At 56.5% G+C, this 16,721-nt stretch overlaps 2 protein-coding genes across 3 annotated transcripts; both read right to left on the bottom strand.

Annotated features, from left to right (window-relative positions):
• Positions 1 to 4,369: 4,369 nt before the first annotated feature.
• On the bottom strand, positions 4,370 to 9,032 carry DOK3 (docking protein 3). Its single transcript, XM_021084392.2, has 5 exons — positions 8,919 to 9,032; positions 7,694 to 7,999; positions 5,663 to 5,762; positions 5,375 to 5,547; positions 4,370 to 5,258 (listed from the first exon to the last, which is right to left on the bottom strand). Exons 1-5 carry the CDS (start codon positions 8,982 to 8,984, stop codon positions 4,584 to 4,586), a joined length of 1,320 nt encoding a protein of 439 aa, XP_020940051.1. The 5' UTR covers positions 8,985 to 9,032; the 3' UTR covers positions 4,370 to 4,583.
• Positions 9,033 to 10,988: 1,956 nt separating this feature from the next.
• On the bottom strand, positions 10,989 to 16,203 carry DDX41 (DEAD-box helicase 41). Of its 2 annotated transcripts, none has more exons than XR_014838001.1 (17): positions 16,172 to 16,203; positions 15,974 to 16,084; positions 15,532 to 15,691; positions 15,377 to 15,451; positions 15,186 to 15,246; positions 14,922 to 15,058; positions 14,480 to 14,552; positions 14,209 to 14,362; positions 13,982 to 14,118; positions 13,008 to 13,170; positions 12,732 to 12,863; positions 12,384 to 12,512; positions 12,183 to 12,279; positions 11,894 to 12,043; positions 11,738 to 11,809; positions 11,512 to 11,622; positions 10,989 to 11,348 (listed from the first exon to the last, which is right to left on the bottom strand). XR_014838001.1 is itself a non-coding variant. In XM_021084371.2 (17 exons), the coding sequence occupies exons 1-17, from the start codon at positions 16,196 to 16,198 to the stop codon at positions 11,212 to 11,214; spliced, it is 1,869 nt and encodes a 622-aa protein (XP_020940030.1). In that variant the 5' UTR covers positions 16,199 to 16,203; the 3' UTR covers positions 10,989 to 11,211. The 2 variants fall into 2 exon arrangements, 1 of the variants encoding a protein (XP_020940030.1); XM_021084371.2 differs by having other exon boundaries at positions 12,384 to 12,455.
• Positions 16,204 to 16,721: the final 518 nt, after the last annotated feature.

Below are 16,721 nucleotides of genomic sequence, written 5' to 3'. Positions count from 1 at the left end.
GGAACTTCCATATGCCATGGGTGAGGTCCTTAAAAAAGAAAAAAAGAAAACAATTGGGTTGAATCATGCTAAAAGGAGACAATATTCCTCTGCCCCAAAGTGTCTCCAACTAGAAATGATCAATGAAGTGAAAAACTGCTGAAAAGGCAAGGCAGTTTGTTTTTTCGAGTGTGCTTTGTTGGGAGTGCAGTTTTTGTGTGTTTGTTTTTTGCTTTTTAGGGCTACACCTGGGGCACATGGAGGTGCCCAGGCTAGAGGTCGAATCGGAGATGCAGCTGCCGGCCTACACCACAGCCACAGCAGCATGGGATCGGAGCCGAGTCTTTGACCTACACTACAGCTCACGGCAATGCTGGATCACCAACCCACTGAGCGAGGCCAGGGATGGAACTTGAGTCCTCATGGATGCTAGTCAGGTTTGTAACCTGCTGAGCCACAACAGGAGCTCCCAGGAGTGCAGTTCTAAAACATATATTCATATTGTTTTAATCAGCCTATGTTATTACCACATGACAATAAATTCCCTTGGGTTGTTTTTATTTAAAGACAAACAAAAACAAAAAAAATCCCATGCTAGACAGAGTCCTGGGTTCCAGTTCTGGACATGAACCTGACTCTGGGTAGCAGTGCGACCTAGGATTTGCTGAGTTGGCAAGGGCTGGCTTGTCACTGTGGAGCTGAGAGGTCCTTGCTGCAGGCACACTGATGGAATCTCCTGGCCGCAGCTTGCTCTGTGGCAGCCTGATCGATTATGGGAAGACTTTACGTGTCAGGAGGATTCTCCCATATGTGGAGCTGAAATCTGCCTCTCTGTGGCATCAGCATCTTTCCGGGCTTTGTCCTCTGTGGTCACAGACACCCTGGGACATGACTCCACAGAACCTGCCTCCCCTCAACCTCCCTTCACACATTAGATTCACAGATGCCTTGTAGACATAAAGTCTAGTGTGCAATTGGATTCTTTTTTTTTTTTTCTTTTTACGGTCACATCTGCCACATGTGGAAGTCAAATCGGAGTTGCACCTACCTGCCTACACCACAGCTCCAGCAACACGGGATACAAAACCAATGTTATGTAATGATGTAATGATGAACAAGGCCAGGGGTCGAACTCACATCCTCCCAGGCACTATGTCAGGGTCTTAACCCACTGAGCCACAACCAGAACTCCTGCAGTAGAATTCCTAACTCTGGAGCTCAGGACAGAGGTCTGTGCTGAAGATAGATCTTTAGGAGTCATCAGCCTTTAGATGATCTGTGAGACCTGAGACCACCTTAGCTCACTTAACGGCAGTGGTTCTCAACCTGAGTGCCCACGACAATCACCTGGGGAACTGAAAAAAAGTGGTGCCCGGGGCCCGCATGGATGGAGAGAATTTGAGCCCTTGGTTGTGGGCCCAGGCATGGGCATTTTTTAAAGGCTCCCAGGTGATTCCATGGGCAACTAGGGTTGAGCCAGAGCCCGGGGCAGAACTCTGGCAGAGGAGGAGACAGCAAAATGTGGGAAGGAAAGACCCGTGAGGAGGACGAAAGCCAAATGAGGACCATGTTCCAAGAAAGGAGGTGGCAGAATGCTACTGCTGGTTCAACGGAGTCCGGGCTGCTTTTATCTGGGGGGACAAGGAGGTTGAGGACCCTGATAAGAGCAGTCATGGGACCACCAGGAGACTGGAGTTGGCCAGGGCCAAAGGGACCATGGGAGGTGAGAAAGTGGAAATGAGAGTAATCAACAACTCTTTTGAGGAGTTTCACAGTGAAGAGGAACAAAGCAAGGGGGAGATGGCTGCAGGAGAACGAGAGGTCAAGGGAGGGTTTCTTTCAATAAAATGACAGAGCATGTTTGAGTGTGTGGCTGGAAACAATGATGATGGCGTTGGATTTAATGAGTCAAAGAGAGAGGGCGGAGCTGGATTTGTCAAGCTGTTGGGAGGTGAGAGGAGCTCGGAACACTTTTTTTCTTTTTATGGCCGCACCTGAGGCATATGGACATTCCTGGGCTAGGAGTCAAATCAGAGCTGGAGCTGCCTGCCTACACCACAGCCATGGCAATACCAGATCCTTAACCCACTGAGTGAAGCCAGGGATTGAGCCCAAATCCTCACAAACACTATGTCAGGTTCTTGTCCCACTGAGCCACAATAGGAACTCCATGGGGACAGACACTCTCTGGTTGTAGTGCAGGAGGGAGATGGTGCAGAGGTGGATTTTCCTATAGAGGAGGCACTGGGAGGTGAAGGGTGTTCACATCTATTGGCCGCCATTTCGCCAGTAAATATGTGAAATGAGAATGGTCAGGGTTGGAAGGGAGAAGATATAAAAGTCTTGAGGAGGAGTTCCCAGTGTGGCACAGTGAGTTAAGAATCCAATTGCAGGAGTTCCTGTTGTGGCTCATCAGGTTAAGAACCTGACATAGTGTCCGTGAGAATGAGGATTCGATCCCTGGCCTTGCTCAGTGGGTTAAGGAGCCAACATTGCTGCAAGCTGTGGGTGTAAGTTGCAGATTTGCTTTGAATCTCGCATTCCTGGGGTAGTCCAATTCAACCCCTAGCCCAGGAATGGGCCACAGGTGAGGCCCTAAAGAAATAAAAAAAGAAAGGGAATCTGACTGCAGTGTCTTGGGTCACTGCAGAGGTGAAGGTTCAATACCCAACCCAATTCAGTGGGTTAAAGGATCCAGTACTGCTGAAGCTGCAGATCAGATTCAGTCCCTGGCCTAGGAACTTTCATATGCTGCAGGGGAGGGGGAAGACATCAAATTAAAAAAAAAAAATCTCGGGGAGGAGTTCCTGCTGTGGAGCAGTGGGTTAAGAATCCCACTGAATTGGCTTGGGTCACTGTAGAGGCACAGGTTTGATCCCTAGTTCCACATGACTCAGAGGAGAAAAGCAGCCACTGAGAATCTCTGGGCAGCTTGGAGAGCCTACCTAATTGAGGTTTGAGATCACACTATTAAAGAGACAGCAATCAGCTAGATTATGTGAATTTCTCATACCTGGGGAACAGAGGAGATTTGGGTTCACCTGAGCCTGGGCACTTTGCCTGACAAATAGGATGGAAGGAGAAGGGAGCTGGAGGGTCTGATTCCATTGGTGGAGTGCAGAATCCAAGCTGGGCAAGGATGGAATTGTGGACTGGAGTAGTGCAAATAGTGAGAAAAGGGTCACTGAATGTCAATGTAGCTCAAGAGGAACCATATGGGTGACACTAGAGGAAGTAGACTGGAAGGAGAGAAGGAGGTGAGGAGGTAGCCAGAGGCAGACATTTGAAATAAGATCGGATCACTGTGAAGTGACAATGGAATGTCGCTGTCATAAAGATGAAGATTAGGACGGAGTTCCCACTGTGGCAAAGTGGGTTAAGGATAGCTGTGGCTCGGATGCAGTCCCTGGCCCAGGAAATTCCATATGCTGCAAGTGTGGCCACAAGAGGGGGAAAAAATGAGATTCAGGATGTGCCAGGGGTATGAGTGACTGACATAGAGTTGCAGTGAATGGGCCAGGAGGCCAGATCATGGAGGGCACAATGCTTGTGGGCATAGAGGCTCTGGGATGCTGACAGGAGTAGCATGAAGGGAGGACAGTAAGGCAGGCACTAAAGGCTTCAAGAGACTCATTATTTCCCTCTAGAATGTGGGCTATTGAGAACAGGACTGCGACTGTCTTGAACATGGCCGGGGCCCCAGTGCCGGGCACAGAGCAGGCACATGATAAAAAAATGAACATATGCCTGGTATGATTTGATATTTATCTTTGACAGCTGAGGAGGGGACTGTGGCCAGGGATTCCCCTGAAGTGTCTGCACATTTGTGAGTCTCAACGGGGAGTGTCTGGATGTGCACATCTTTGAAGTCCCTTCCACCAGCTCCTCCCCCACCCCAGCTCAGACTTCCAACACCCTCAAAAATCAGCCTCCACACGCTTCTCTGGTCTGACAGTGCCCCTCCACTGCAGATGAGACCGAGCTCATTGTAAGATGGTCAGGGCTCTCATGCTCGGCCGACTCTCCCTCAGCACCCACTGTGCCCACCCTCAGCCTGGTGAAGCCCTGCCTGCCCCTTCACACTCGATTCAGAGGGCAGCTCTTCTATCCACAAGCCTTATTTCTCCTTCTGCCCTATTGTCTGAGCCATTTCTGCTGCACAGGACCACATGGAGTCATAATTATCTGCATTCCACCCGCCTGCTCCAATGCACTTGAGCCTACTGGTGGCAGAGGTCAGATCCAGGTCACATGTGTTCCTGGAACTGAACACAGGAGACTGGTGTTTGCTGCAACACCTGTGACTGAGGGTCCGTGTGGACGAGTTTGTGCCACTGCCAGGAGCCCTAGCCAGGAGGTACAGACTGTGGACAATGAGGTAGGACCGAGATGGGAACCTAAAGGTTTTATTATCAGCAAATCTGTACACTATACACTGGGGGCCCTGCGGGGCATGTGAGGGTGTCCTCCCCCCGGCTTCCTGCCTTGCCATAGGGGCCCAGGCCAGAGTGAATGTGGGGGTGTGTCCTCAGATGTCCATTGTGGGTGCGCCCTCTAGTCCAGGGATAGTGCCCTTCTCTCCTCTTGCCACATACAAGCCTCAGTCAGGGCCGGTCGCAGGGGGGCGGGCCCTTCTTCCGCTCACGACTCAGCAGGGTCACCAGCTTGGCCTTGAAGCCAGAGTGGAGGCCAGGATGGCCCAGGCCCCCGGCGTCCTCGCTGTGGTCTGCCAGATCCAGCTCCAGCAGCCTCCGGTACTGAGCCTCCAGGCTGGGGTCGAGGGCCTGCCCGGGCCAACCCGGGTCCTGGCTGTTGTGGTAGATGGGGCTGGCGGGGATGCTGCTGCTGCCCCGGGCCTCCTGCTCTGGGCCGCCGGCGTCCAGCATGCACAGGTTCTCGTACAGGTGGTGGGCGGCGGTCGGGGGCCCGCTCGCCCGCTTGCACACCGAGGCATAGAGCACCGGCTCGTCGGCGGCCGCGTGGCCCAGTAGTGGGGGCAGGCTCTGGGGCCCGGGCTCGGCCTCGCGCACCCTCCGGAAGCCTGGCGCCTCGGTCCCCGGAGGCACCTCCCGCAGCTCCCCAGGCGGCTCCAGCGAGGGCAGGGAGGTGGCCCTGGGAAGGGGGCAGGGACGAGGCCCCGCCGGCTCCGGGAGTCGCTCCCGCTGGCGGGCGATGGCGGCAGCCACGGCTCCGCACAGGTCGCGGGCGCGGGGGCTGCTGAAAGCGAAGAGGCCCTCGCCCGAGTCGCAGCGGCGGCCGGCTTCAAAGGAGAACACGCCCTGGGCATGGGCGGCACGCGGCGTCAGCGGCTGCGGGGCCACCCGCCGCCCAGCGCCACCCCGCCACCCGCCACCCTTCCCCTCAGGACCGATGGGGCGGCCGCCCAGCACCTCACCTGGTCGGAGCCGAACTTGCGCAGGAAGCGGTAGGGCCAGGTGTAGAGCGGCTGGGGGCTGGGGGGCTCTCTCAGCTGGATGGAGTCCTGGCCCAGCAGCAGGAGGTAGGGCCCCTTCAGCTGGCAGCGGGCCGCGGCCTCAGTCCTCTGCACCACCACCGGAAACTCGACCACTGCAGGCAGGGGGCGGTGAGGGCGTAAGCATAGCCCTCGGGGTCCGGCGCCCCCCACAAGATCCCAGCCCGGGGTAGGCTGGGACTGACCCTGCCCCTGTACCTCCCAACTCACATTCCTGCCAGGAGGAGTAGATGGAGTTCTCCTCCATGGGAACCCGGTCCCTCTTGGGAGCCTCCGCCTCCCCTGATCCTGAGGAGCTCTCCCCTGTGCCCTGGGGAATGGGACAAGGTCAGAGGTTAGAGTTCCACCCGCTCCTCTTCCCACATCCTTTCCCTGGGGTCTGAAACCCAGGACTCTGCAACAAGCAAGGGCACACTGGTGACCAGTCCCAGTTCAGCCCCCAACAACCCTGCACGACCCTGGGCATCTATCAGAGACTGCTTCCTTACCTGCAATCCCCACTAGTTACCCCTTGAGGGTGCCAAGAGCTGTAAAGCAGAGGGCACACAGGATGCCCTTTATCTCCCTTGAGGTTGGCCAGGGACTGGGCCAGCATGGGTGTGTCCCTGACAGCTTGGAGCAGTAAAGGCGTGGGAGTTTAAGATTGGGACCCATGAGTGAATGGCTACATGTTCCTCCCCAGGTCTCTTTCCCCATCTCCTCTGGCATCCTTTGGGCTCTGACCCTGAGCATTTCCATCATGACCACCTTGATCATGGGGCCATGGTCAGGGTCAAAGGCAAAGGCAGTCCCCCTACCAGTCTCCTTGTCTTGCTTATTTCCTTTTTTCTTTCTTTTTTTTTTTTCTGGCCACAGCATGCAGCGACTTAATGTGGCATCTCAGTTTCCAGACCAAAGGTTGAAGTCGGGCTAAAGCAATGAAAGCACTAAATTCTAACCACTAGACTACCAAGGAACTTTGTCCTTTAAAAAAAAAAATAAGAGTTGTGGTAAAATACACAACACAAAAATTATCATTTTAACCACTTTAAAGTGTACAGGGAGTTCCCTGGTGGCTCAGCAGCTAAAGGACCTGGCATGGTCACTGCTGTGGCATGGGTTCAATCCCTGGCTGGGCAACTTCCACATGCCGCAGGCATGGGCCCTAAAAAGAAAGAGTATAATTTAGAACCTTTTCACTACAAATGGAAACCCCGTACTTATTAGCTGTCATTCTCCATTCTCCCCTCTCCCCAACACCCCACAACCACTAACCTGCATTCCATTGCTATGGATTTGTCTGTTCTGGCTATTTCATGTAAATAGAATCATACAATGTGAAGACTTTAGCGTCTGGATTCTCTGATTTAGCATGTTTTCGATGTCCATCCATGTCATGGCATGTGTCACTGCTTCATTCCTTTTCATGGGCAAGTGATGTTCTGTTGCATGGATAAACCGCATTTGGTTTATCCATTCATCAGTTGATGGACATTTGGGTTGTTTGCATCTTTGGGCTAGTGTGAATAATGCTGCTCTGAAGATTCCTGTACAAGTTTTGTTTGAACACCTGTTTCAGTTCTCCTGGATAAATGCCCAGGAGTGGAATTGCTGGGTCATATGGTAACTCTGTTTAATTTTTGAGGAACCGCCATTCATTTCCTTTTGGTCCATCACAGACCCTGTTAAGCTCAGTCTCTGGGTCCAACTCCCCAAAGGTTTCTCTACTCCCTTGGAATAAAACCAGAAACTCTACATCTGGCCCAAGGCAGTTTCAGCTGGGCTCCCACCAAACTCTCCACTGTTGCCTCTTCCTGGCATCAGCCCCCTTTATCCTCCAGCCACACTTGCCCTTCTGCCTCTTGAACACCAGGCTTTTCCCTGTCAAAGAGCCCTTGCCCATGCCGCTCCGTCTGTTTAGGAGACCCCTCAGACCTGGGTCTAGGACACTCTGTCTTCAGATCTTTGCCTGGGGGGTTATTTGTCCTTGAGGTGCCCTCTCCTCCCTTGAGAAGCCTTCCTGGACCATCCTGTCTAACGTCCCCCGTCACTTCTGGTTCCATCCAGCCTCTCATTTTCTCCAAAGCACGTGTGGTCATCTAAGACTTGTAATGTGGGCTTGCGCTGTTTCCCAGGCTTGTAGGGGCTTGGCAGGTGCTTGCTGAGTGACAGGATATGAGTGAGCACGGAGATGAACCAGGTCGGGTGAGGTGGTCTCCCTGGCCAGCCCCCAGAGTCCCTGCCCGCCTGCCTTGTGCTCACCGGGAAGGCCAGCTGGCAGATGGGGTCCATCCACTCCTGGCGGTGCTGTGCAGCCAGCAGGTGGCTTCGCTCCGTGGTGGTGAGCAGGAAGGCGCTGGTGTCCCGGGGACAGCTCTCACCATCAGCCGGCAGCACGGACACACAGTCGGCCAGGCGGATGACCCGCCTCTCCCCCCGCCGGCTGGGCCCCCCAGACCTGTCACCTGTTGGCCCCAGGCCACCATCCCGAAACTCCCAGCTCTCCAGCCGTGCCACGCCTGATGGGCCTCCCGCATACAGCAGACCCCACATCTTCCGCCAAGACTTCTGCGGGAGACAAAGATGGGGAAGGGGCTCCCTGCAGCTCAGCCCAGCACAAGCCGCTCAGCCAACTGGCCACCCACACTGGCCTCTGCCTCCCCCACCTCCTCAGGCAGCAGGTGTCTTTCTGGAGCCAGCCTGGCAAGGGGAAGAGTCTGTGTTTGGGGTCATTCAATCCTGGGTTCAAATCCACCCCATGCTTTCCTGTGATCCCCATAGGCACTAGAGTCCTCGTCTCTCCAAAGGCCATGAGAACACAGGGTTAGGACTTGTACTGGGTAATGTCTATAAAGTTATCTAGTGGCTGGAGCATGGCACCTGACAGTTATGTTGATGCCCAGCCCCCACAAAGAAAAGGTCAGTTGGACCACAGGACAAGGCTGGGGCAGGCAGGAGGCCTCAGTCTCATGATGGCAAGGAAGGAAACATGCAAATAATACCGAGCAAAGGAAACAGACGGTTTATCTGCCTGGGCAGCAGCTGCAGCTGAGCTGAGGGTGTGCAGTGCCTGCTACCCCAGGACAGGGCTGGGAGGAGCTGAGCCCTCTTCTGAAGGATGGGGTTCTATCCTGGAGGTGGGGAGCTCCTCCAGCTCAGCCCGCAGACCTCCTGAGGGGGCCTCGGTGTCACTAGTAGTTGGGATGGAAGGCTGTTGGATTAGCCAGCCCCTGGGTTCTGCCCTGCCCCAAAGGTTGTATTCTTAGACCCTCCCCACTCTCGCTCCCGTCTGTAATGAGGCAGGGTCTCAAAAGCACTCCCTCAGCCCCACGCTGGGCTGAGGACAGGAACGGGCTCTGTCCCACTCCCCCACACCCGGTTTGGCTCCCGGAGCCTGACTCCCTCCCCCACCCTCCCAGGTCCCTGTGGGCAGGAGCGGAAGCCCACCACCTGTCCTAGGCAGCTGCCTGGCAGCCAGGGTCCCCACCTTGCCAAATTTGACTTGCTGCTGGTAGAGGATGCCATCCTTGATGGGGGTCTCTAGAGGCTCCATGGCCGTGGCCGGGACTCAGGGCCGCCACTCTGAGGGCCTGAGGAGACTGGTGACAGGCCGGAGGGGAACTCCTTATACTTCCCCTTCTGGCCACTTCCCCCTCCCTCTGTCCAGAGAGGCAGCTGCAGGGCTGGGGGGAGGGGAGCCCTGCCTGCAGTAAAGGAGCTAGGATGGGGGGGGAGGGCATCACATACTCCTGCCTTGGGGTTCAAGCTGACCCAAGGTGCCCAGTAGTGCCTGGCAGGGGCCTCAGACCCCCCCCCCCCCCGAGGGCAGATGACCCGTGCCAGCCCAGGTCAGCTGGGTGTGAACATCTGACCACAAGCTGGCTCTCGAGTCATGAGCTCTGACCCCTCCCCCATGCAGGAGCTCTTCCGTACACAGGGGCCTGGCATTCCCACCACCCTGTGCCCTCCAGGACCTTTCTCTAGCCAGACAGGCAAACTCTGTGCTTTCCCACTTGGAGTCCTGGTTAGTTTGCTTGTCTTTATCCCGGAAAGGGTTCTAATACTCTCTTGCTCCTCCCCATTTTCACAGCCCCTGCCCATTGCCAGCCTTGGCATTTCTCCTTTGAACCATGGCCCCACCTGGGCCCACCCGGACCTCTCCACCAACCCCAAACCTACTCGTGTTTCCCCTCCCTAAACATTTTCTGGCTCCTAGTGCCCTTGGGTCTAGCTTGGATTCCTTGGCCCAGCACTCAAGGTGCTGTGTGTTCTGGTCTCCACCTCCCCTAGCCTGGCCCCTCCAGGGCACCTCTCACCCCTGGGCTGCTTGGCACACTGGGGTCTCTTCCTCCAGGAGCCCTCCCCTGACTGCCACGCTGTCTGAGAGCACAAAGGCCTCAGTCCCCATGACTGGGCCCCAGCCACGTGAGCGTGTGTGGCACACCCCTAGCAGGCCCCCTAGAGAGCTCACACGCTTTTTAAGTTTTGCTTCTTGCTGGGGGAGCCTGGGGCCGGGGCTTGTGGGAGGACCTGGATTCTGGGGACAGCCTCATGGCATTCATTCAGTGCCACCTTTGCCAAGGAACATCTAATAGGTTGAAGAATACTGGTTTTCTTTTGCAGGGGGGTGGGGGGGTAGCACATGTGGGGTTTGTAGTTTCTCAGGCAGGAAATCTTTTCCTAGGGCACTGTTCACTGGCTTTGTGCCCACTGTGGCCCAGGCAGTCGCGAGCTCCAGCAGCCTCAGATACCATGTCCTTTGCATTCTCACTGCCAGTTCAAGGATGAGGAAATCAAGGCTCAGAAACATTAAGTAACTTGCCCAAGGCTTGAGCAACTGCTGTCCTGCTGGGATAACCCTGTGGCCTCATACATGAAGTACCAGGCACAGAGGAGCTGCTGCCAGCGCTTTTCTCTGCCTACCCCTTGCCAGATGTTGAAATCCTGGCTCATATGCCAGCAGTCTCATGACCACAGTCCATGTTCATTCAAGGCTGATCTGTCTGTCCCCTTACCTGTGAACTTCTCAGAGGGCATCTGCTTGGCTCATCTGGGTCCTGAGCCCCTCTCATAGCTGGGCACAGAGCTGGGTCAGTGGGTGCTTGTGGCCTGAATCCTGTGGCATCTGCTTCCCCCTCAGCAAATGGAGCAGAGGGTTCCCTACTGAAAGCCTGCATGGGTAGGGGCCTGAGGCAGGAAGTCGCCTCCCAAGAGGCCCCTGGGAAAAGCCCCAAGAGCTTGAGACACTGACAAGAGGGAGGTTGGGGCAGGGCTGGAGGTTATAACAGCCAACCAGAGAGATCAGAAAAACCCAACCATTTCCTCTTGGTCCACCAATGTAGTCCTTTCCTGAGTCATGAGTCCAGGTAGCCTGGAGGAGATCCCCTCGGTCCCCAGAGAGGGGCCCAGTTAGGCAGTTCCTTCCACACTGAGTACCAGCAGGCTGGCTATTGGTGGTGCTGGTGGGAGACGCCAAGGCCCTACCTCAGAGAGGCTCTGGAGGTCAGTGGGTGAGGCCTCCCCAGGAAGCAGGGAGAAAAGGAGGTGAAACAGAGGCTGAGACCAGAAAGGCTTGTGCTTTAATCGTAGCTAGGGTAAAGGGGAGCAAAAATAGTAATTCCGGGGAGCACAGGGAGCAGGTAGCCAGGTCCAGCCTGGCCCAACCCAGGCCAGCTGGGCCAAAGATGCCAATGTCTTGTTCATGGGGCTGGCGTGTTGGGGAGGCGGATGGAGCCCCAGGGATGGAGGCCCCTTGGAGAGAAGGGCGGATGACACCTGGCTCAGAAGTCCATGGAGCTGTGGGCCAGGTAGTCCTTGCGGCCAATGTTGCTAACCTGCTTCGTCTGCATAGCCTCGAGTTTGGGGCAGTCAGTGATCCGATGGCCCAGGCCCCCACAGAAAGCACAGCCACGCTCTCCTGGGGGCATGGGGCATGGGCCAAGGGTCAGCATGGTGATGGGGCCAGGTACCATGCCCTAAACCTCAGCCCTCCCACCAGACCCACAGTGCACTGAGGGGCAGCATGGACTTGTCCTGTGGTGTTCCCCTCACACCCCCACCAGACTCCCACCCCACATCACCTCCAATGTCCAGCATGGACTCGTCTCCACAGTGTAGCACTTGCAGCACAGGTGGAACTTTCTGCTTGGCCTCCAGCAGCAGGGCTTTGAGGTCCATCAGCACTGACTCATCTGTTGGGGTAGCAGGGAGCCATCAGGTCCAGCCCTGGGCCCTGCAGCCAGGACCTGGGTGGTCACAGGTGGAGGACTGGGAAGGCAGCTGAGGTGGCCCTGGTAACAGACTCACCACAGGCCTTGTTGATGAAGGTGGTGGCGATGCCTGTGTTTCCTGAGCGCCCAGTGCGGCCGATACGGTGCACTGCAGAGAGAGGGAACAGATCCTCTGGCCCGCTGCCCAGGGGCTCGGGCCTAGCCCACTCCCCTGACCCCCCAAGCTCCCCACCATAATTCTCGATCTCCTCAGGCATGTCATAATTGATGACATGCTGGATGGCAGGGAAGTCCAGGCCCTTGGAGGCTACGTCTGTGGCTACCAGGACATCCTTCTTGCCTTCCCGGAACGCCTCGATGGCCTTGGTCCTTTCCTCCTGGTCTGGGAAGGGTCAGGCAGGAGTTGTTAGGGCGACAGCAGGAGTCTGGGGAGTAGCAGCAGGCCAGCCAGGCAGGGGAAGGGATAAGATGAGGGGCTGCTATGGCAGCAGGGTCCATGCCTATGCATATGCCATCCTGACCTTTGCCCCCATGGATGGCCACAGCCTCGACTCCCTTGAGCAGCAGGTACTCGTGGATGGCGTCTACATCTGCCTTCTTCTCCGCAAAGATGAGCACCTGTCCGGGAAAACCAATTCTAGACACAGGGGCTGACTCCCTTGGGCCCCCACGACCTGCCCGGGGGATGCTGCCCTTGGGCCGGCCTGGCTGGCGGCACTCACGGGCGGCGGTGTCTTCTGCAGGCACTCGAGCAGGTACACCATCTTGGCTTCCTCCTTCACGTATTCCACTTCCTGCCACCACCAGGAACAGGTCAGGTGGTCCTGAGAACCGGCTCACCAGCCATGGCCCTGCCACAGAGGACGGGCCCCCAGTCCCGACTACAAGGCAACCAGAAGCCCCTTGCCAAGGGCTGAGCAGCCTAAGAAGGATTCCTGCTAAGGGCCAGGGCTGTGAATGGAACCCCTAGTGCTCACAAGGTGGCCCCCTCACCCGGCTCCAATCAGCCTCAAGGGAACCTCGCCAGCTCCAGCCCTCACGGGTGCTGGCCATCAGGAGTGCGTGCCCACCTGGATGACATCCAGGCTGGCAGCCCCGGCGCGCCCCACGTTGATCGTGACAGGCTTTACCAAGGCGCTCTTGGCGAAATTCTGAATCTTCTTAGGCATGGTGGCACTGAAGAGCAGGGTCTGTCGCTGGCCCTGAGGAAGAGTAGGGCTGGGGCTGAGGGCAAGTAGGGGCTGGGGAGCTGGGACAGTGGGTGGGCAGTGCAGGGCCCTCTAGAGTTGAAGGTGGTAGGCAGGGGGAGGGTGGCAGGAGCAGCCTGGCCAGGTGGGGAGGAGCACCTTGAAGTAGGAGAAGATGGTACGGATGTCGCCCTCAAAACCCATGTCGATCATGCGGTCAGCCTCATCCAGGGCCAGGTAACGGCAGATGTCCAGGCTGACCATCTTCTTCTGCAGCAGATCCATGAGGCGCCCAGGTGTGGCCACCATCATGTGCACGCCACTGGGGACCAAACAGAGATCCTGAAGTCAGGGCCACCTGCTCAGCCCTATCCAGAGGCTGGCACTCCACCTCATTCTGCCCTCTGGCCTCCTTCCTGTCTCTCCCCACCTGCCCTTCCTTGTCACTGCTACCACCTTTCCCTGTGGACAGCACACAGCTCTCCTGGAGGGCACTGTAGTCAGCTCTGTGCCACAGCTCTTCTAGAGCCATGTGGTCACCCCAGCCTCGCACACCCTTCCCCCTTTTCCCAGATCACTCCCAGGAGGACTGTCCTGAATCTTCAGATCGGCCTCAGCCTATGCTCCTGCAGCTCCCGAGTAGGCCTAAATGGGCTCACTTTCCTGCTATACCGAATTCATTTTTTCCATGTCTGCATCTTCTCTGACTAGCAAATGCCTATGCAACAGGGACTGGGTTTGGCCGGTCTGTAACCACAGACATCTGGTGATGTCTGTCAGGGACTGCACTGTGTGCACAGGTCCAGCCATGCCCTAGTAACTCAGCCTCCTGGACAGACCACGCTGGACAACCCTGAGGTCCCTGGACACTCTGGGGCCCACCACCTCTGTGCCTTCTGCCTGGAAGGCCCTGACTCCTTGACCTGGCAGAGGCCTCCATTCCACCTACTGTGTTCCCACAGTATTTCACCACACCCCTCTGTCCCACTCCAGCCAGCCTCCCCATTAGACTGGGGACTCCCCATTAGACTGGCTGGGCCCACAGGAGGCTTCCACAAGGATCTGTCGAGGAGCTGAAGCAAAGGGTCCTAGGGGCTTTGGGGATGCCCTGGGGGTCGGGTGCCTATACTCACTGTCGGATGGTCTCCATCTGCTCTTTGACAGACATGCCCCCGATGCAGAGGGCACAGCGCAGGAGTGGCGAGCTGTCCTCCTGCAGCAGGCGGCAGTAATACTCCAGGATGCCGTGGGTCTGCCGGGCCAGCTCCCGCTGTAGGTACAGGGGCAATGGCTGCTACCAGAGGTGGCCCTGTTGGTGCCCTGCATTCCCCCACTCCCAACCCCAGCCAGCTTATCTTACCGAGGGGCAGATAATGAGTCCATAGGGCCCTTCGCGCTTAGAGAAAGGTAACCTCTTCTCTTGTTCCAGGCAGAACATGATGACGGGCAGGGTGAACACCAGTGTCTTGCCTGAACCCGTGAAGGCAATGCCTATCATGTCTCGGCCTGAGAGACTATTGAGAGAAGACAGACCTGAGGGTCAGGTTCAGTAGAATAAACGGACTGCCTCTCATCTAACGACCGCTCCTCCCTGTCACCACCCTCCTCAACACCAGCAGGTTCACACTCACATGGTGGGAATTCCCTGGATCTGAATGGGTGTTGGGTGGTGGATGCCCTTCTTCTTTAGGCCTCTCAGGATGGCTACAGAAAACAACCCTGCCATCATCCTTGTGTCTCATCAGGCCCCCCAAAGCCCATAAAACTGGCACTATGTTGAAACTAAGAGAGAAAGACAGACACAGGCTTGTCCAAGGCCTCCAGGTAAAGTGGAGGCAGGGTTCACAGCCAGGTCTGTTAAAGGCCATTGTTACCTGTCCACTAAAATTCTCTAACGGCAGAGAGTAGTACATATGTATAATTGCACCAACTGAAAAAGAATCATCAAGACCAATCCCTCCATCCCCACTGACTGGACCCAAAGATGTAGCTGCTGAGCTCAGTGAGGGCAAGGATGCAACTGCACAAATGTTCCACTAGCATAGTGTGGTACTGCTCCGAGCTCCCAAGTACCTGCAGGAAATTTCATTTCCTTGAAACTCTTGATGGGTGGTGGGATCCCATCACCTTCCACCAAGATGTGGTACTTCTTCCGTACACGCTCATGCCGCTCTTCAGACATGCTCAGAACATACCGGGGTGGTGTCCAACTGTGGGTGGGTGGCAAGGGTCAAGAGAGCCCCTGGACACAGCTGGTTTTAGGGTGTCCCTGCCAGTGTCCCCCAAATACGGTCCCAAGTAAGGGTTACTGACTTTCCACAGGCCAGAAAGACATACCTAGTTTTGATCGGGTCGTCGTATGTGATTCCCTTAGCCATCTCCTTCACTGACATCAAGGCTGAGAAGAGAGATGTGGCTAAGGACTGGCTACTGCTTCCCAGAGGCCAGACCCCCTTGAGATATAACATGCCTGGGGTTGGAGGAGGAGAGGCAGTCCACCTCCTCTCTGCCCCTGCCTACAACCATACCTCGACCTTCAGCTACACTCTCCAGGATCTTCTCCTCTTCCTTCAGCTGCTTCTCCTTGGCAGACTCTTTGCGGGCTGACAAAAGCAGCAGAAGGTGTCAGAAAGACACTAAAGCAATGTACCAAGCTGAGCCTCCCTCTTGTTGCCCAACTCACCTTCAGCCTTCTCTTTGAGGTGCTGGTGCTGATCCAGAAGGCTGACGTTGGACTGAGGGCCCAGCGGGATGTCGTCCTCATCTCCTCGGGGTTCGCTGCCGCTGTCCTGCTGCTCCTCTTCCGCAGCTCCCTTGCGCCTTCGCTGAAGCAGCTTCTGGAGCTGAGGTTCCACGAGCGCCTCTCAGAGCCGAGTCCAATGCAGAGTGGGGCATTGGACCCAGGGGCAGGTGTCAGGATCCTGGCTCTTGGGAGAGGATCCTGTGCCCCGAGGTGCAGAGCTGCCCCATCCCTCAGATCACGTCGCCTCACCAGTTCCCCCCTTTGCCTGGGGACCATGCTCCTGTATACTGACACCTCACTCTGCAAACCTGGGGCCATCCCCCATGCCACAGCCAAACCCTCATTCCTGCCCTCATTCGTCCCCGCGACCCAGGGCCCTGACCAGCAACTGCCGGCGCTGTCGCAGTGGTACGTAGGGTACATAATCCTCATCGTCCTCATCCTCCGCCTCGGAGCGGCTTCCTGTGGCAGTTGCCTCGTCGGTGCGAGCCCGCTGCAGATATACACGAGTCAAGGCCCAGACTCCCCGACTTCATTACCACTCGCAACCCACGCGGACCCCAGCGAGCAAAGCTCCCACCTTCCTCTCTGGTTCGGATTCCTCCATTCTTTGCTATACGCATGCGCGCCACGGCAAACCCCCGCCCCCCGCCTTTCCTATGATGCTATCCAATCAGATGTGAAGAAGCAGACGTCGGCAGCTAGCAGCGACCTGAGTGCCGGATCGCGCAGAGGGACAAACTTTCTCCTGAGTCCCTGTCTGGCGGAGCCGCATCCCAGTTCCCTGTGGGCGGCTACGCAGCTGTTGCCAGGGCTGAGAGCTAAAGCCTTAGGCAAGGCACCGTTGGACGCTGCAAAATTTGGAGCATGCGCTAAAGGCTCAAGCCGATCCTGTTTGAAGCGTGGAATCTGCTGACTCCGAAGAGGGCGGCTTGCCAGGTGCCCAGCCTCGCCTAAGGCGTGACGTTACCTGGTACACCCCCGCTAGCGGACACTGTCCTCTCGTGGCCAGGGAGCTCTGGGACCGGGCCAGCTGGGATCCCGCCCCGGTCTCTCCAGCCGCCATTAACTCTCACGGGCCACAGGGGTCAGGGTGGGGCTTGCAGAATAAATGACTCAACACATGCTGC

Source organism: Sus scrofa, chromosome 2 (genome assembly GCF_054392235.1).
Source record: "Sus scrofa isolate SSC_HxYL_T2T_F1_AM1 chromosome 2, Sscrofa_HxYL_maternal_Yorkshire_Landrace_v2.0, whole genome shotgun sequence".
Lineage (NCBI taxonomy): Eukaryota > Metazoa > Chordata > Mammalia > Artiodactyla > Suidae > Sus > Sus scrofa.
The sequence above is the reverse complement of the archived record's forward strand: the minus strand, read 5'-3'. Positions and strand labels throughout refer to the sequence as shown.